Raw genomic sequence first — 21,221 nt, forward strand, 5'->3', positions numbered from 1 at the left:
TAACATAGCGAACATGTGTCAATCTATATTCTCAGAGTAAATAAACTCTCTTTTTTTTTGTAGGAAAAAAAAAACAGGTCGATGTAACCATGGTGACAGATGGTACCACATTTCTCCAGAGAGATGCTATTGGTATATTTTTCACTTATCGCTGGAGATAAGAACCTCATTTGGGCATTTCGACATACCCAAAATGCATCGTCATCTCCTTCCGGTCAAAATGTTTAAACAGAGGGAGGTGGGAGAAGAAAATAGGCTAATGAAATTGAATGACTCCTGGTCTCCGTAATTTGCCCAACGGCGTACTGTTTCTGACAAAACAAGGTACGGAATGTGTCGGAGAAAATTACGTCTGTTTGTCTCCGACCTTCGTTGCGCTGGCGTGATCATAACTGAGTGTTGACACAGATCACTAGCGCTAACCTCATCCGCGAGTCAATCTCGAAGAGTGTCTTAAGTGATTTAGAAGAATCTTTCTCGAAGTTGTGGTCGCATACAAGTCCGTCGGATGGCGAGAAAATCTTTATTATATTAGGCCATCAATTAGGCCAGCCACGGTCTGACAAGACACCTTTTAACAGAAGGAAGTCTCCTCTCTTATAGCTCTGGAGACTTCCTTTTAACAGAAGGAAGTCTACAGAACTATAAGAGAGGATGTAGTGGACAAAAAATGTTCACCATATTTAGTCGTTGAAAAGCTGCTTCAATATTACTTAACGTTGGATAAGAGTTCTCTAATTTGTGGTAAGCCCACTCATTAAAAGTATTTCATATTACGCACTACCTTAAGCTTAGTACTAATATGGGTTTTCCCTCAAATAAATGTAACTTTATTTTGGAACATTGGGTTTAAAAAACTTCCAAAACGTTTCCAAAGTCCACAAGCTATCTACTGCTCAATTATTTTATTTTATTTACCTTTTTCAGTATCAGAAGATTGCGTGTAATGAGGATTTTCTTTTATTCTTCCCCCAACCAGGATAACCCCGGTGGTTTATTGTACAGCTGTGCGTATTTCTCTTGAATGACGAGACATTTTTATTATCAACATAACAAAGTTTATTGCGCAGTTAGAATCGCGTGGAAAATACAAACACTAAATTAATCATAAATATACAATCACTCACTCACTGCTTTCTTCTACTCTACGTAATTATAATGCTCTCGTACACCTCTTTAATTCCCATGCATTTATAACCATGTAAAACATATGAGCAATAAAAAAATACTAAATTAACTAGCATATACCATCTTCGATTCATACTCCTTCACAGTAATACATATGGATAATCTCTCATATAATCTCTACTTTCACATGCACATATGATATTTTTTCTATCCCTTCTTCCACATGCTTAAGACTAAAGGTATTTTGTTATCCCCTTTCTTAATCAACCTCTTAAGAAGCGCTTCACAACAAGCCAATTGTGGGAACTTATCCTCTTTTTGTTTTATTCCATGATTAAAAGTTTTATTCTATGATTAAAATTATCTGTACTTCGCCCCTGAAATACAGATAATTTCTGGCAGGGCGTTTTCCCTCAGCGGTCAATTCTTAACTCTTATTTTCCCTTCATCTTTACCGTACTACGCATTTGCTTGCACTTACAGTTTCTAAGGAGCAATTTGGGGACGGTGCCTTTTTTCCTTCCTAACTTATCTTTGTAGCCATATCTGTGTGCTGCGTTCGTTATATTTGCAAGTAAACAGAACAGTCTCCAACTGACAATAAGCAGAACCAGTATTCTTGAGTTTGGAAAGAAATCTACTGACTGTCGACTGATTACAAGACACTCTATAAGCAATATGATGGGAAGAACATCCTTCATCACGTAAAGCAACAATAGCACTCTTTCTTCGTGGCATCAACTGCACGTAACTCGCCATCCTGACACAAACAAGGAATGACTGCAACCCTTGCAAAGCTGAAAGTAAGAGCTGATGCAATATTACATCATCACCTATGCGTGTCAATCTTATCTGATGCAATCTGTTAGAAATATTGCAATATACCTACGTTATTCGGACAACAATTACAATTTTAAGGGGTGATGCACTTTCTTTGAACATCAGTGTATATATTCTGTTTTAATGGCTTCTAGTTTCACAATAAACTCCCTTTTAATAATTTTCAAAAAAGTTTTTCATGCGTATTGACTTTATTAAAAGTAATGCTTCTCTAACATGTTTAACGATAAAGTCCTGAATCTGTAATACTCTATATACACTGAGTGGCAACTTTATTAGTTACACGGACCTTTTCATGAATTGGAACACTTCTTCCTTAACAGCGTCACCAAACAGTCGAAAACAACTCATTGATGCGAAAGGCTAACTGAGATTCATACAGAATAACAGAAATGCTCAGTTAGTTAAAGAATAACGCAGCGCAGCAGTGGTATTCAAAGAGGCATTTCAGAATGCACGACTTGTCGTATCAAAGACGACGACCGAACCGGGTTCCACTCCTGTCAGCAAAATACAAGAAGATACGATTATAGTGGGCTCAAGAATACAAAACAACAACAAAAAAAAAAAAAAAATAGACAACGCAGGATCAAACGTTGCACAACTTGACGGGTCATATTGTTTCACGCTGATAGTAGGATCAGAATATGGCGAAATATTTGTTCATGTACTCATCCTGCCAAGTATCACCAATGCAGGATGAGTCCATGTCCATGAATAAATGGTGGCGGGGTAGTAGCGGTTTAATGGTGTGGAAAGTGTTTTCGTGGTGCACACTGAGTCCCTTGATACCATTGAAGCAACATTTGGGTGTCACAGGTTATGAGGAAATTATTTTCGATCAGACGTATTTCTTCATGGCTGCTGCAGTATATCAATTTGCGAATGAGAACTTGTTCCAGTAACACGAGAGTAAATTTAGCCTACTGAAACGGCCTTCCCAGTCATCAACTCACAATAGAATCGAGTTCCTGTGGGATAAGGTGGAATGAGCTCTAGAGATTGGTAACCATCCAATTTGCAACAACTGCGAGAAGCAATTAAATCAATATGGACCAATGTACTGATGCTTTCTACACTTCTTTGAGCCCATGGCACAACAAATTCAAGCTGTTTTGAGGGCTAAAGAAGGGGGAAGCGGGAACTTGCTAATGTGTACCCAATAAAGAGCCATTCAATATACTGTCATCACTTTGTAGTATGTATATAAACGCGCAGTTCAAATCTTGATAAGAGTTCAAAAAACATACAACTTTGTTTTCTCGTAAAATTCGAACAGTTACTGTTCCCTTTCATAAATATTTTAATGAGATAGAAGGAAAGTGTTGTCAAAATGACAGGTGGCCTACTTAAAAAGCCAGTTCTTTTATTGTGTGACCATTTCAGATCGCAATTCACAGAGACAACAAACAGAACGATTGCTGCATCAAACGAGAAATTATCTGTAATTACACGATCCCTTAGCCGACTTCTTCCATTGGACATCTCAGTTAAAAAAACCGTTTAAAATATTCATTTGTGAGGAGGGAACCAAATGGTTGGAGCCACGAAATCATGATTTGACATCTACAGAACAAATGAAACAACCAATAATTTTACAAGTATGTGAAGGGCTTAAAAATGAGTGGAAATTAGTGAAACACGGGACAGCTGATTGTTCAGACTTTTGTTCAGCTTCTAAGTTGTGTGTAATGTTCGTATATACCTTTATATATCAACTTAATAATAATCTTCATATTATAATGTTGAAATTATTATAAAATTGATTATATTACAGATAGCCTATACATTACTTCACAGTCAAAATTCGCAATTGGCAGACATATTGATGCCACGGGGCCTTAGTTGTCTTGACGATTATCCTAAGAAATCGACCAAATGACAATAGATAAGTTTTACAGATTTCTGGGAGTATCGGCAAGGGGGCTCTGTCAGCAGCACGGTCTGATGACGGGTATCGGTAAGATTCCTGAAACGTTACCTTAATATATAGTAGTTTAGGCTAATAGCTTAATAAACTATATTATTAAATTCACGTGGTATAAGAGTAATATTATATTTAGTAATAATCTTAATAAATAAGTTAATTATATTTTCCTGGTGCTATTCTGGGTGTGTGCGCAGGCGCACAACCAGATTTACAAAAGCAACTAACCAAAATGTAATTTAATGTGTAATTTGTAATCTGGAAGAACATTGTTTTTTTTGTTTCAGACTAAAAATTACCCATTAAATGAAATTTTGCAGTTGAGATACGCGATGTAAATATTTATTTATTTTTTTTTTGTTTGAAAGAATCGTTGATCTAGACATATCCGCCATGTCTCGATGTCATAATTAACATTTTTATAACAATTCCTACACAACTGATTAAACAGTATAAAATTTATTTCCAGAAATCGTTTTTATTTTACGTCTTTCACAATATTTTGTTTGAAATGTTCCTTTTGAAAATTCCTTTATTTTCCTCAGGAACAGGTTTAACAATACTACACTAAGAACAAACTAATTAATGTTTACATTAACTACGAAGAGGCTGTTTCTCTGGGAATAATTAAATCACATCATTTAAGAATAGCGACAAGCTACAGGCAAAAGTTCTGTTTTGGTTAATATAAAAAAAGCGAAGTATGAAAAAAAGACCATATAATAATAAGCCTTTTCCTCTCGGCAATGTGAGAGTAAAACACCATTAATTAATTAGCTATATTCTAAACATCGCGTAGCTTAAGATATTTTCTTTTTTATATATAGAATGCGCCTGTTAATAGCCCGAAGAGTGATATTCATAACTTTACAATCTTCAGCACAGCCGCTAGGGAGCGCTATAAGTAGTTAAGCATCAGATAATCGTACAAAATGTCTCGAGACATGTTCCATTCTGTTGCTCACGTGTTGTGTGTTCGCATTATGAAACGTCTCATTAGTGACGTCATCTCATTTGAAAACACGCAGAGAGCTTTTCAACACCTAAAAATAACAAACTGAAAATGTATTATTAGTGAAAGCTATAATGTGCAATTTTCAGAAAGAAAACAAGAAAGAACAATGGTTAGAAGAAGATCTTGGATGGATAGCAATTTATGAAGTCTTTTTCATAATTATTATAAAACAATATTCAAGTGCATCCCACAAATCAGACCAATTGTTAATAAATAAATAAATAAAGTATTTTACGCCATAAATGACGTTCGCAATGTTCTTTCTAATATTACATTCTGTTTGCTTTTATTTGCAGAAGGTATTCATGTTTCAGAGACACGACCACTTTGTAAAAGTTATCAGAGAGCTGATGCGGCTTACCAGCACCGTTTGTGTGTGTGTGTGTATGTGAACTGTATGCACACACAAAGCCTCTGAGATAAACCACGTAATTGTAGCTGTCACGCATGTTTTCTCTCAGCTTAAAACTACCCGCCTTCTAATATTACCAAAATAGCGAGTTTCATTATAAGGATAAAATTACTATAAGTTGTATAATATTTGAGAATAGTTAACTTTGAATAACACATTAATAAATTTCGGAGGACGACAGATAAAAAGAAACACCACAAGGACCTGGAATTTATCTGGAATGATGGGATTTTCTTCGTAGATCACCTTACAAAGGCAATAAGGAAACCTTAACAGGACTCTGGCGTACTAAGCAAAAGCTTGCCAATGTCACTAATCTGAAATTCTTGCAGGAATGTGATGAATTGACCCAGTGAATCGGTAGGCCTCTGTCAGTTTGTCACCTACACAGTCATCACGTATTAAAAGCACTCTAAGCATCGAATGTTGGATTCGTAGAAGCCTTAGCAAAATAAGGAATCATTTATAATTTCTATAATTATCCTCCATTGGACTTACCCAAATAATAATACCCGAACATGGCACAAGCCCAACGGGAGAAATTATTTTTATCCCAGCATTCTGAGGGAGTACACCACTTGAATTAAGCATTAATACATCCCCAGTAGAGGCTGTTACACAACACTTGCGTTGTCATACAGCTGAAATAGAGTGGAGTACTATAACAGTGCAATTCTCTCCCTCCCTTGTCTTACTTGCACCTGTTCAACAGAAGTCACATAACATGCGAAGTTGGAAAAACAATACGCGATAATACTGCTGGCCAACCCCCTATCTCACGTCCTGGTTCAGGGGTTGCCTTCTGTGTCAATTTTACTAACTATTACTTCCTTCCCGTTGTACCTTCTATACTGTCTAGAACCTTCTATAAACCTATTTATACAAGGTTCTAGACAGTAGGGATATTTTTGCAATATTGTAAAAGATGGTAGATGATTCTAGAGTGCTCTTCAATAATATAAATTAAGGAGTAACAGCTGTAACTTATAAAATTGAAAACCTGTCATTCAGAAAGAGTGTTTGGTGTAAATTTTGCGTGTTTCATGATAAACATGGTAAGAAATAAGGAACTGAGTGTTGAAAAAAGAAGTGTTATTATAACTCTGTATGAAGAAAGTTATTCCATGAGAAGTATTGGAAAAAAACTGGGGGTTTCATTTAAAGGAGTACAAACTACCATTGGACGATTCAAGGAGACTGATAGTTTGAAGGAAAAACCACCACGGTCAGGAAACCAAGCTTAACAATGGAGTGCAAGATAAGACCATAAAACTGATTTCAAAGTGCAATCGATGACTTACCGCACCTCAAATCTGAGCTGAGTTTAATAGAAATAAAGACACTCCCGTGTCTATATCCACTGTAAAATTTCGTCTTAAACAAGCAGGACTTCATGGTCGTGTAACTATCCTAAAGCCCTTATTAAAACCGGGAAATCGAAAGAAATGGTTAGCTTGTTCTAAGAGCCATCAACATTGGGCAATTGAAGAGTGGAAAAACTGTGGACGGTTGTATCCAAATTAGAATTTTTTTGGATAAAAGCGTGCAGTTTATGTGAGCCGATCAACTGAATCAAAAATGGTGCCACAATGTTTAATGTCAACAGTCAAGCACGGTGGTTGTTCTATCGTGATCTGTGGTTGCTTCTGTTTTTCTGGAGTGGGTAACGTCATCAGAAATGGAGAAATTTTAAGAAAAGAAACCTATAAAAATTCTTGAACATAATGCAAATTCTCTGGACTTCGACTTCGAAGAAATTTTATATTACAACAAAACAATGACCCAGGAACTTTCTAGCAACTAAACAACAGGAAGGGGTATTGCAAATTATGTTGTTGCTACTCCAATTGCCTAACTTAAGCCCAAGAGAGCTTTCAAGGGATTTGGTTCGTCAAGTCCGTGACGTCGAATGCCACGTGTGTGTGTAAGGCAGTGATAAAATCTCGAGGGGAATATTTTGATGAAAAATCAGTTTAGTTGTTAATATTTCAATATTTTTTGTTATAAAATTTTCAATACTTAATAAAAAAAACACACACACGCGCGCGCTGCATCTTGGCATAGCAAACATGATTGAGATAAAGAATTATGTTCTAAAAGAAACATTAATTCTTCAGGAAAAATCCGTATTACGCGCTGCTCTAATAAATTCTTTGCTGCTGTCCTAATGAAACTGCCTTCTGCCACCTGTTTAAAAATATCACTTCTTATCGAATGCCGTCGTTTCCCCTGTTTCCATGGTCACATCGACACAAACAGCTAACCGATGGATTACGATAAATGGATAATTGTGTACTTTGTAAAACTTTAATATTAACTCTTTTTTTAAATTCATTTTTAAATATTATCTGTCTTTAGAATAATATTTGTTCTTTCTCCAACATGTGTTGATCCAGTGCTCAATTTGGCTGTGATAAAAAAATAAATAAATAGATAAACAAAAGGAAAAAGAAACAAAGAGAAATTAAGATGAATTAAAGACAAAACTAGAGGTAAATGAAAGGAAGAGGAACGTTAAGATACAATGATTGTAAGAAAGAAAGAATTCCAAATAAAGAGCCAGTTTAGACAAAGACACAAGAGAGATATTGATCTATCGATATATTTGTCTGCGTGATCAGTATTTATAGTTAAGAAGTAAGGAAGAAGAAGAAAAGATAAAGATGGATTAAGAGAGACAGATAAATAGATAGACCAAGAGAGAGAAGACAGCTGTCATATTCTCTCCCTGCAATGCATTTGTTTGTAACAGTTGGAAAAGTTTTAATGGCATCCGTTCGCTTTATATCAATTCTAAGCAACACGCAGAATCGTTCATAACATTCGGCCATTCAGGTGGTTAAGTCTACTTGTAAGAAAATAAGTTTGTGGTCGATGCAGAGAAGTTTACAAGAGCGCAGCAGACATGACTAATCGAGCAAGTCCCTGTTTTCTTTTCTAAAGTGTCATTTGTCATTTTACCTATAAACTAAGCCTACTCTCTTTGTCACGCATTGCCTCCACACTGTGCAGCTGTTGAAGACCGATTCATGTGCGCTTGTGAGATAGAAAGAAATGAACAGAATCAGCGTTGTTTCCCAACAACCTTACTTCTAGTTATTGCATCTGCTGGAGCTCGGAGAGTTCGTTGTGGCAACTATATGAGAACATCAGGGGCTGTAATACGGTCACGTTTGTGCGAAATGGTATCACGTGGCAAATTAAAAATGATGCGCATCCCTCTCTTTCGGTACTGCATGTATATTTTTATACTCTCTCGATGCTTACTCGGGCTTCATACCGCGATATACCAAGATTAGCTGCTTGAGTGGTCTGAACCACGAAAGGTATGACTCTACATGCAGTCTGGTGTCTTGTATTTAAAAAAAAAAGTATAAAAGCGGAAGTAATAGAAAGACACAGAAGTTAAAGAAAGAAATAGAGAGAGAGATTTTATTGGAAAAACGTATTTGTGATTTCCCTATGCACACCATATTTCGGTTCTAGCATGTCTAAAACGAGTCTCACATCTCTTTCCATCCCTTTCCAAAAGTAAAAACGGAGGGCAAACATAATTCTGATTGTAATGCTGATGGTTTACAAGAATCTGTTGTTGTTTCATCGTAGAATCAACAACAGATATTTTGATTGAGTACTTCAGTACTCAACCTAAAATAACTGTGCATTGTAATGCATCTAGGTCCTTATTTAGAAAGGAAATTGTTCATTATTAATAAAATTATATATAGGCATTTAAAGGGACTTCAGTATTAAAAAAAAAATAGTTTTCTAATCGCCCATTCCAAACTGTAACCCATCATTGGCTATATGGTGCATGTCTTCTTCTTCTAAACAGCTGTTTTGATACTGGTACTAAATTTGTAAATAATTATCAAACATAACGTATTTACCACTCCTTAAGTCTTCCAATCAATTTACCTTGCAGGGTGCTCCCCCCCCAAAACGGATTCACAACGGTGCTGCCATCTACCATGACCCGCGTTGGTAACCAAACCAACAGCAGTGATCCCCAAGCAGTGAATTCTCGATTATTTGTTGGCAATCTCAACACATATATCGTGGGCAAAGAGGATGTAGAGAAGATTTTTCAGCGTTACGGAAGGATCATAGGAATCTCGATGCACAAAGGATACGCGTTTGTTCAGTACACCGACACCTGGGATGCCAGGAATGCAGTGGTTGGAGAAGATGGACGAACAGTGGCTGGCCAAGTACTCGGTAAGACAGGGTATTTAGGAGTTACCTACACAGTAAGTTGTCTTGTAAATAGCTGGGGAAAAATTTAATGCTTTATTTCCTCATTATAGTGGACATAAACTTATTAAAATAGTTAATGGTAATTTTGGACAAGAAATTTAAAATATCCATTACTGAAGTTCATTTTAAAATTAATAATAATAATAATATGATGATGATATACTATTAATTCGTTTTAAATGTCTTTATGGAGTTTTTCTGTGTTTAAAATTCCATGTTTTAGAAGCTTTTGTCATTGAGAATATATATTGGCGAATACGCAATGTTTCGTTGTCCAAAGATGGTGGTAAAGTTAACTTTTACAAAATGAAGTAAAGCGTAAAGAAGCGGATAAATATCATGGTGTTCGGATTTTTTTCCAAGCGACAGATTTCTTAGCGAACCAAGAATTGGCTGTTGCTGCAGTTTTCAAGGTAAAAAATGAGAGGATGGTAAAAGAAAAATACAAATATTTGCTGGGAAAGGGAAAAAATCGAATTCTTTATTGAAAATTGAAGCGCTATCCTTGTATGAACTTGGGTGTCGTTAAATGTGTGCAAACTTCGTTTGCCAAACAATTTCTCTTTGCTGTAGTCAGCACGTTCAAAGCAAGTGGAATTTAAGTTCGAATTTAGACCTTGGTGTGCTGGCTAGCATTTTTTTCCGCCTCTGGGTTCTCGTTCGCTACAGGAAATTGAGGAGAAAAGTCGATACTTGTGCGCAAACGCTGTTGGCTTTCTTCCTCGATTCCTTAGAGCTGAGAAGTCGGCCACCCTTGACAACGTAGCAACGAAGACACCTACACACGCTTTTATATTCCCTGGGGTGTCTTACATAACAAAAGGAAGAAGTTGATTCAGTTTTCTTGCGTTGCAAGGAAACTGTACCAGTAAAACTTTGAGCAACAAGTCAAAGAGTTAACCAAACCATTTAGAAGGTACTCAATGGTTGATACAAATCTCCTTCAGTGGCCTTGTGTGTGTGTGTGACAAGACACGAAATAAAGTAGGTTAGTGTAAGCTAAAGAAATTGATTTTACCAACACAGCTCACTTTGATATTCTTGCAGACGGCCTTGGGGTTGTGTAATGGTCCTGCGTTTGGCCGTAATGTTTCTGTTATGGATTTAAGATTCAACTGCGGAACAAGAAAAACTTATTTTTTTCTTTGTTCGTTTCTTTCGTTACAGCTTGAATTATGGTTGAAGATAAATGCTTACTGCCAGTGTCTGAGATCGTGGGTATCTATGGCATTAATGCATGTGGGCAGAGGAAAGTGGCCATTATAAAATACACCACTGTTAGTGCGGAGAAAACCGATACACATTCAAGGAATTAAGATTTGTGTACTTATTTATAGAAGGATAGATGTGGATAAGGGCAGCGTGTACGAAAATACGTTGCAGTGTGTATATAGAGATGTGATACGTTTGGAAAAAAATAGAAATAAATTGCTATGAATAAATTAAATCGTAATTTAGGCGTTTTGCTATTCTAAGTGAGAATTTATTATGAGTATCGAACTTGGGTAGAGGGTGAGTAAAACTTGTAGAGAATACAATATCTTCGTGGCATTTCTCGAAGATAAATTAGACTCATTTTACAGTAACTGCTTTCACTTTGGGGATGGGGAAAATATGGAGAGATTTTTCAAATTCACAAACGTCGAAATAAAAGGGAAAAAAGATATTGTTTCTCCTTATGTATTCGATATCTACACCACATTACACTTATCAGAACTCGGGGCATTCTCCATGAAGAACTGCTTATGCTTTATGCCATGTTATAGAATTTCCATGTTAGTTACAAAGTCTGCTTAAGTTAACTCAGGAATCCCGATTGACCTCCTTGTGTTCAGTGGGGAATCAGACGAGCGTCAACCTTGATAGTTATTTGCAAATCAATAGCGAGAGCAGAATGATGCAGGCCAAGGCCAGCTTGCAATTTATCTTTGTGAATTATTAGTGCTACATTTGTTTTTGCCAAAAAACACGAAATGGATTTATTTTTAATTAATATTAAGGTATCTTTGAGCCTGAAGTTAGCCCGGACTGCGATTGGGAAATTGCCAGTGTTCTTAACTCGGTGTGCAAAGATAAATTCTACACTACTATCTGAGACGAAATTATTCAGCATCCATTTGGAAGGTCCTATGATTTTCTCCAGTCATCGAAGGAAGATCCAGAGATCATAATGTTTTAGTATCAGTACAGTATTAGCCAAGGAAGCCACAGACTTTTGCTTCTGCAAAGACAACTTGTTCCAGTAATCAAAAGGAAACTTATCAGGCATAATGTCTAAGTTTTCAGATGATACAAAGGTTGGCAGATTGGTTAATGACAGTAATGAAGGTATGCTGCTTCAACACGATCTTGAAGAATTAGGCAGATGGGCTGAGAAATGACAATTGAAGTTTAACATTGACAAAGGCAAGGTACTACCCCATATGGACAGTAGTAATCCCAGATTAACATACTAACTGGGTGGTATGTTAATATGGGATTACTGCTTAGGGTAGTGGAAAATGAAAAGGACTTGAGGATCGTGAAATTTGATATGAATTTCGCTGACCAGTACAGACAGACTGCCAGGACAGCTCATGAGGTTTTGTTAATGATATACAGGAAGTTTTCTAGCAGGAATAAGGCGATGATCATCCTATTTTATAAGGCATTGATCAGACCACATCTTGAGTACTGCATACAGGTCTGAAGGTCTCATTTTAGGAAGGCTGTAGAGCTGCTGGAACGGGCACAGAGAGAAATAAGGTAAGGAATCAAAGGGTTGCTCTGACCAAGAAAGGCTTAAGCTCTTCAAATTTCTTCGTCTTGAGACTAGGCGCCTGCAGGACGATCTAGTTTTTCACCGTTTAAGACTTTGAATTGCTTGAGAAAACTCAATGCCGATGGGATTCTTCCTCTTGTTCAGAGTGGGCATAAATTCAAATTGAAGAAAGATGGTTGTAGGATAGATGTGCCGACGTATGCCTTCAGCCAACGGGTGGTTGATTGTTGGAACAAACTTCTATAAGTTGTTGTGGAAGTTGATAGCTTAAATAAATTCAAAGAGGAACTAAAAAAACTAATGGAGGGAATGGATAGGTGAAATGTGTTTTTTTTTTTTTTTTTTTTTTTGGCTGATGGCTTGCTTTCTTGCATTATTTTCCACTGTTAATATTAATTCTAATACTAATCTAGTTTAAACCTCTTTCACCGTAATTTGAATTTATGGCACTAATTCTGGAATTATTCATAACGGTGAAAATTTCGCCTTCATTCATTTTAATATCCTCTCGCAGAGAGAGAATACATACACATCAATTAGGTCCTTTCGTCTAAGGTGCCTGGTGATCAAACTCTGTGGCCTATATAATCGAAAGTTTACCTCATACTGTTGCCCTTTTGCCGACTCACCATGTGAGTTTTTCGTCTTTGGACCCTTTCAAGAAGCTCAATGTCTGCTTCAGATTAGTTTCCACACTTGGACACAGTATTTCAAGTGCGGTCTTACAATTGCCTTATCCAGTGTGTTAATTGTCTGACGGCACCAGGGGTTTCCCCCATCTCCGCGATTGCCTTATTCATTGCTTTATCCAGTGGGATTATGACCTGCCTATCTCTACAGGTTCGATAAATCGCCGCCAGGACACCATGGGCTTTTCTGGCTGCCTATTTAAACTGCTGAGAGAACTTCATACCTCTATATCCCTTTCTTCCTCCGTTGTTTTTAATTCAACCCCACCAAATATATACATTATTTTGGGGATTATATTTCCCAAGTGCAAGACCTTGTATTTTGCTGCCTTAAAACATAGCTGCCACTTTTCTGACCATTTTTGAAGCCTGTTAAAATCGTCCTGAAGGAGTATACTGCTCGGCACTGATCATTAATGACTGTAGCAATCTTTACATCACCTACAAATTGCATTCTTTGACATCACGCCTTCTACCCTTTCGTTAACATTATTTATGAAAATCAGAAACAACAGTGGTCCAAGACCCAATCCTTGGGGGACCCCATTTCTGATGGAACACCAATCTAAAGAGTATCCACGAATGATAACCCTCTGTCTTCTGCTTTGCACCACTCTACGATCCATATTAAAATCTTTCAAGTAATCCCAACATCTTCCAGTTTATACAGTAACCTCTCATGAGGGACTGAGTCAAAATGCTTTGCTAAAATTCAAATAGACTGTCGAAATAATACTACAAATCTTGGAGGTTAGTTAAACATGATTTTTCCTTAACAAAATCATGTTATTTACCCTTTGGAATGTCATTTTTTTGGAATGTCAATAGCCCTCACTGGTAGCACAGTGGTTCGAGCAAGGGCAGGAACTTCAATGGTCTTTTTTCACTGTAACCCATTTAATCAGTCTGCAGCGAGGGTTTTATTTCCGAGAAATTCTGATTTTTTTGTCCAGCATACAGAAGTGGGATCACTCACGGAGAATGCACAATTAGAGATACAGTATACATAGGCCTCAGGCCCTTTGCTGCTCGCAGTTTTGGATTTCTAAACTGGCTGTGTTGGAGTATTGTCCAGCTAAGTGCCTTGTATAAGTGGGGTTTTCTCAACACGAATTGTAAATACTTCTCTTGCCCTGAAGTTCTGGTTGTTCTAAAATATAAGCAATTTTTTGGTCTTTAAAAGATATTCTGTGGCTGAGTTTGTGGGTATGGATAACAAGGGTCGCCCCTCCCTCTTCCCTCGGGAAACTCGTATTTTTCATCCAGTAAAACAGGCAAATCGACCAGAAAACTCACACAACTTAGGATACAATACACAGGTAGATAAGTTGGTTCTCGGGTATTTAAAATATGGCAAATTTTGTCTTCTTCCTGTCGATATGCATAACAACACCAAAAAAGAAATACCATTAATGTGCATTCGTGTATACCCTTGTTCCAACACAAAACCTTATGTACAGTCTGAATACTTTTCTAAAATAACAGTGGAGTGCTAATCTTAAGAAACCATACAGGTCGAAGAAGTGGAATTTCATCATTGCCCAGCCAGGAGTTCGGTCTTTTATATGACTGCCTTAGTAGGGCTTCCAACATTCGCATTTACTTAATTGAACCATCATAGACAATATTTCTTAATAAAGGGAAGGTAGGGGAGAGGAGAGAATCTGAGAAGTTAATTTCTTTCTTCTGTACAGAATTGGATGTTATATGTTTTTATCATTCTATTGATATTTTCTCATAAAAAAAGAATGGGATGGGATAGAGGATTTTGAGTCTCCTTTGGTAGGTGGAAAGAGAAGTCAAATTAAAAATTAAAGAGCACATCTGTGTACTGTTATTCTTAGGATCCAAATTAATGGAAAATTTTCATTTTGTTTATATTACATACCATCAGGAAGATTCTGCTCTTCTGTAATAGGAGCCACCCTTAAATTCGAGGGTAACTCCGGTGTTGATGGTAACCTGAAATTTGCTGCAAATAAGAGGTATAGAATCAACTTGCTCACCTGCGAGAATGGCTTAGGAACACCGGATGTCATCTGAAGGTGTAGCAATAGGATGCATGAGCACTGACTCATACAGCCTTAGAGCAAAAAGCCATGACAGCGATAAATTTTCTGTATCAATAAATTCCTAGTGTCCTATGGTTAATGATTGTAATTGTGTACCTTCATGTAATTGGTTATGTTCTTGTCCCTTAATATTGTATGTTCTTGTCCCTTAATATTGTATGTTCCTAATATTGTCCTATGCAATTCAATTTTTGTAACCTCTGGCATTGTTGAAGTGATGGGCCCACGTTATCTGTACAATAAAGATTATTTATTTATTTTTGTTAACTTCAGAAACATTGTACTTCTCAATCTGACGCCGAAAAACAAATCACCTTATAAACAACAACTTTCTTAGGAGGGATTATCCTCATAGTTTGATTATGCGACCATCCACCAGGTCTACAAACAAACGCTGCAATCAGCGTTATCCTCTTTTCCAAATTGGTACAAACTATAAATTAAGTTTTGTTCATGTACACGAACACCGAGGCCTCTAAGAACCAACTATTAAATTTGATAAAAGATCCACCCAATAAGGCAATGGCGGGACCAAACAGATTCCCACTCTTTGCACTCAAAATTTGTTTAATATATATTTTCACGTCTTGCTACGCATCTTACAAAAAAATCGAAACTAAATATGTCCCATTGATTTGGGAAACTTACAACATAAAACCAGTTCCTAAATCTAAACCTTCAAAATCACCAAAAGATTTCCGCCTAATCTCCATAGGATGAAACTTGTTGAAGGTCTTTGAAAAACTCATCCACCCTGCAATGGTCAATTATTACTTCCCTAATTGGCCTCCTTATATACAACACAGAATTACACCACCCAATCTCTTGGGTACTCTCTTCAGAATAGAGCAAACCATAAGCAACAAATCACAGATTGAATATAACTTTTTCCATATCAAAACTGTCTTCGGTAATGTGTCCATTCACACCTTACTTTATTTACCACAGCATTATTTTAAAATATCTTTTCCTCTACTTCGGATCTTTACCTCTTTGCTGAAAAGTAGGAAATTGACCATGCGTCCCAAATTTGGCAATGCCATCTCTGTATGAATCGATCTTCTTGTGAAATGCTCGTATTTTGCAATTGGTAGACTCAACAGAACATTGAAAAAAGTTGGGCAGATGATTCTCACGAAGAGGCACTATAAAACAATATTTGACACTGAATATTGGATCCTAAAATGGCTAAACCGAATAAGAGGGAAGCCATTCACCACATCCCGATCAATATCATACATCGACCGGACTCCCTGAAAGCTCCTCATTCTAAGAAAAAATTATCGACACTCTGTCAAACTGCCTACCAAGAGGGTAGATGTTCATAACATAAATGATATTGTTACAACTTCGACATCCCACCAAAGGAGCGGACAGAATCCTTTCCTCTCCCTTATGATGATGTTCAACAATCTTTCCTGCTTCAACAACACTTCTCCGGGAATCACCATAAAATACTTCAACGAATTTCAAATAGATCTTCACACACTAGTTAGAAATAAAGCCTACAGAAAATCAATCCATAAAGACTTATATAATGCCTTGCTTTACTCATATCTAAACCTATGAGGATACCTAATAATGAAGAGTCAACTCTTTCACCCACTTCATCCAAAGAAGCAATGCAAACGGACAGTAAAAATGAATGCCATCTTCAACTTATGCAAATTTATAGGATACTATTTTCTGGAGAGTCTCGATTATCTAATTCAATATATATTGAAGATGGCATTCATTTTTGATTCATGAATATGAAAAGCAATAAATTGAATAAATAATAATAATAATAATGTGCTTTTAACCCCTCAAAAGAAACTCTGTGTTTTACACTTGCAGTTTCTTGAATGACAAAAAAAGTTAAGGTTTAACGAAATCGCCTTCTTTTACTATGTTTTTCATTATTAAACTACAGTGACTTCTTCCTCTATAGTTCAGTGATGAAAGGTGTGTGCCATTCTTGGTCTCCCTCGTTAATGAATAACGCATTGGTGCGTGTACTTCTTGGACTTTCACTACATTCGGCCCATGGGATGTTGTGCGCCGAGAGCACGACTTTTAACCATAAGTCATCGAGCACGACATGAAGGACCGCCATCGCGTGTGTTGGCCACTCCATTTTAAAACTAGAATCTTTAAAATATTTATTTATTTAAATAAATGAATTCTTCATGATTTAAGTTTATTAACTGGGTGTGAGAGGAACAAAACAAAATGCATAGAAATAATAAATTATACATAAAGAAAACATAATACAGTCTCGATCCAATAAATTCAAAATAACCAACTTTACATATTTTTCCAAATATAAGATGTATTTTTTCTTTAAAACAAAATTACTACGAGTACAGCATTTTTCAGGATGCATTTCTCTGCTGTCAGTCGTTCAATGACCTCTTCAATCTGGTCTGAGCAAGCATTAAAAGGGTATTGGATTATTGGCTGTTGATTTACCAGAACTTTTAATAAAGAGTGAATAACATCTTAGTAATTCGTTATAATACTTTAAATAAACCACTGTAAGAAACATTTTGGATACAAATTTGCGACGGTTTCCAAATCTGTATATTTTTTTTTTCTTTTTGGAAGACAGGGTGGCTGACACATATTACTTTGCTCGTAGTGCGTCAGTTAACTTGGCATGCTGATTTCACACGTGAATACTCACTGACCAATTTGCTTGTTGTTCGGGATGAAAATCCTAAAATAAATCACGAGAAAGCCCTGCTCCTTTCGTTCCAGTCCTTCTAACTACGCCTCGGGTGAAAAGACTATTAAGAAATCTTCCAGTTTTCAAAGGGATTTGAACCTGGATCTCGCAAACTGCACAATATCATCACAGAGGACCCAAAAAGGGAGAACAGGAAGAACTATTGCACATGTCACTGTGTACATCACTGGTTCGTTTTATTATACACTCACTGGCCGAAAGATTAAACACCTTTACTCAATTTAAAATAGGGCCACTTTTGTACAGTTCATATACGCCGTAGCATGGATTCCTCTAGGTGTACGAGGGAGTCTAACTCCATTCTTCCATCAGGTATTTGTCACCTGACGCCGAAATCTGACGCCGTGGTCGGTAGAGAACTGCCCTTCTCAACATATCCCAGATATTCTTAATTTTCGAGAATTAGATGACCAGTGTAGATGATGGAAAACAATCGATAGTTGCATTGTCGTCTTTAAACAAAACCATCACAATTCGGATAAAAATGAAGCACTGGCAGTGTGAAGTTGTTTCGATTGGACGTGTGGACATGTGTTTTTGTAAAGGGCGGCTCCTAGAGCGTCAGTTCAACTCCGCCTCTTATCTTTGTGAAAAACAGTACCACTGAAAAAAGGGCCAGATATGTGGATAATGTAGGTTTGTGTGTATTATGTGTGTGATCTGTTAGGCGATGTATCCAACAAGTCCCGAAGAATAGAAAAATCAAAGGCAGGCCAGTCTATGTTTTTCAAATAGAACCTTAATAGTTTCGGCTGCAGAGGCAAGGAGTCTGGGCGGATAGCACAGTGGTATTGTCACCGTCCTTCCTTCACCGGGTAGAATAGTCCCGAGTTCGAATCCCGTCGATGACGCGAGGAACTTTAATGGGTTTTTTCACTCCGTGACTGAGTTAGTCGGTCTCAAGTGTAGATAGCAAGGTTTCTCTCCAGGAAACTGGGGTTTTTAGTGCAGCAAAACAGACAAATCGACCAAAGAACACATGCAACTAACACATAAGGCACACATACAGCACAGCAGATGAATTTAAATAATGGCCTAATATAATAGTTTGCAGAGGCAAGGAGTCAGAAAGTAACGTAGGTTTGGCTGAAATTGTGAAAAAGATCACACGATGATCATTTGTACACCAGTCAAACTGACGCTCCAATCAGAAACTGTCAGATCAAAATGTGAATCGTGAGAGAGTTAAGTCAATATTTGGATCACCAGTGAAACTGTAGTAAGTAGCGAAATTTTGCGGCCTATTTAAAATAGTGAGTGATAGCCACGAGAATAATTGTAGGAGCTAAACCAGAAATGTGATTGGCATTCATGTCAGATGAGATTAAAATATTGCAAGACGATCCGAGAAGATATGCATTCTCCAGGTAAACCAAAAATTGATCATGAAAAATTCATCTACCCTAAAATCAGCTGACAGTGGGCAGTATAAAGATACAAGGTAGAATTCAATATTAGAAGAAGAACTCTTTATTGCATACAAAACGCACACGCCGTACACAATACCCTTCACGGCTACAATCCAGGGGTTTAGGAGGCAGGTAGAAAATTGGGTAATGTCTAGATTTTCATTAAAAACAACCACACAAGATTTAAATAAATAAATAAATCTTTATTGTGAAGTAGAGTTACAGCACAATATCCCATCGCGGCGACGAGCGCCAGGGGTTCACATCTAGATAAGATAAGTACGGCATACAAATACAAAAGGCTACAAAATACAGCGAACATACAAAAAGGCTACAAAATACCGATCACAAATGCAACAGAAATACAAATACAGCATAAAAACACAGAGCTAGACATAAATACAGAAAAAAATACATAAGAAATACAAATAAATAAATATCAAGGTTCAAGGGCTTTGGCTTTGATAAAGTTGTGTCTGTCCTTCTTGTTACTTATTATGCTGTCTATGTCGGCGTCCACACGGTGGAGTACGAGGAGCATCTGCTTGGGAAGAAATCTCTCAGTGAGTACAAGCCTGTTGTGGTGAGCCACGAGTGCTGGTACCGACCTTAGGCTTGGCTGTGGAAGCAAGCGTTCCAAATATTTGGAGATGATATCTGGCCTGTGATGAGTTTGGCTGTGAAGACCAGCCTCTTTTCCACGATCAGGGACTTCAACCTTGGGATGTCGAGTGCTTGTGCCATCGTGGTGGTTGTGGTAGCAGGAGGTAGCCGAAGCTTGTTATTGGCCCATTTCAGTAGCCAGTATTCAGCGGTGTACACCCGCTTGAGGTTTGTAGGTGCAGCAGAGGCCCATATTTCTGCACCATAGAGAATGGCGGGGTAGACATTTGCGGATGTCGAACAGGATGTCGGACGTGTAGCAGCTGCTGCTTTGAGATCCACCGTAGACGAGAAAATCTGGTACTGATTTTGTCAATCTGGTTGGCAAAATCAGTACCAGATTTAGGATCCGTATCCACTGGCTGGATGACCCTAGTCCTCAAGGAAAAACCCAAAATTTTAGAAGAGTGCCCTTCATGTAGACCCACGCAATAATGCTCTCGAATAGCTGCTATATCCACAGAATGAGTCTCTGCAGAAATCCCTCATCAGCAACTGCTCGGGAACGATGACCGCATAATCTGCATAATCTTCAAATGTACTGGAGCCTGCAAAACTGGACGAGAGGTTCTCCCATTAACTGAATAGATATCTGGAAAAATTTAATCAGAATTTTAGAAAACAGGCCTTGTACATTGGGTTGCATGGCTTTTGTACATGCATATGGCTACCAAATCCCAGATTCTTCAACTCTCGCCACATAATTCGGTTGTAAATGGGTCTTTCTTTGCCTAAATTGAATTTTTCTATCATTTCTGTACACTGGACATTCTATTCTGACGCACAATTCGCTTTAAATCCTTGTAGCTTTGTTCTTGGAGTATCGATTTCTCCTCAATTCTTGCTTTCGACACACCACAGATTCCCTTTGTTTTCTCAATTGTGGCTCCTTCTGAAAGTGCTTCAACCATAACACGTTTCTGAAAAGCGGAAAGATCGCCTGTCTACCCCATGAGTGGATCGACTAAGAAGCACCCGGAAAACGTGCTTTTTATCTGATAGCAAGAAACTTACGATCATAACATATGACAACTTACTATACATTTGCAAAATATTTCTAATTTTTTGGCCAGGAAGTGTATAAGTATCATAAAATTTTTATACATGGAGCACAATACCTGATACAAATGCTTTTCCTCAAATTTACCTCCTAAAAATGTGGCTCAGACCATCTTATAGTTAAAAAAATACGGTATATAAAAGTAACCAATGGAATTCATTGACTTAATAGATTTTTTTCCACACAATATGAACGATAGCGATATTTCTAAATATTTTCCTTAATAATCGCAGTTTTAGAACTGTGGAAAAGGTTCTCAT

The 21,221-nt window shown here is 37.3% G+C and overlaps 1 protein-coding gene across 4 annotated transcripts in view; it reads left to right on the plus strand.

The window, feature by feature from the left end:
- Positions 1–21,221, plus strand: part of LOC150089881 (uncharacterized) — a 100,707-nt gene that overhangs the window by 8,122 nt on the left and 71,364 nt on the right. For 3 of the 4 annotated variants that reach the window (XM_090389684.1, XM_090389685.1, XM_090389686.1), the window contains exon 2: positions 9,248–9,540. The exons of the other annotated variant lie outside the window; for it this stretch is intronic. In XM_090389684.1, the coding sequence (XP_090245810.1) occupies positions 9,294–9,540 (247 nt within the window). In that variant the 5' untranslated portion in view covers positions 9,248–9,293. The remainder of the gene's footprint in view (positions 1–9,247; positions 9,541–21,221) is intronic. 4 annotated transcript variants of the gene reach the window in all.

This window comes from Mastigoproctus giganteus, chromosome 2, assembly GCF_048544385.1.
Source record: "Mastigoproctus giganteus isolate SK-2022 chromosome 2, ASM4854438v1, whole genome shotgun sequence".
In the NCBI taxonomy this organism is placed as follows: Eukaryota; Metazoa; Arthropoda; class Arachnida; order Uropygi; family Thelyphonidae; genus Mastigoproctus; species Mastigoproctus giganteus.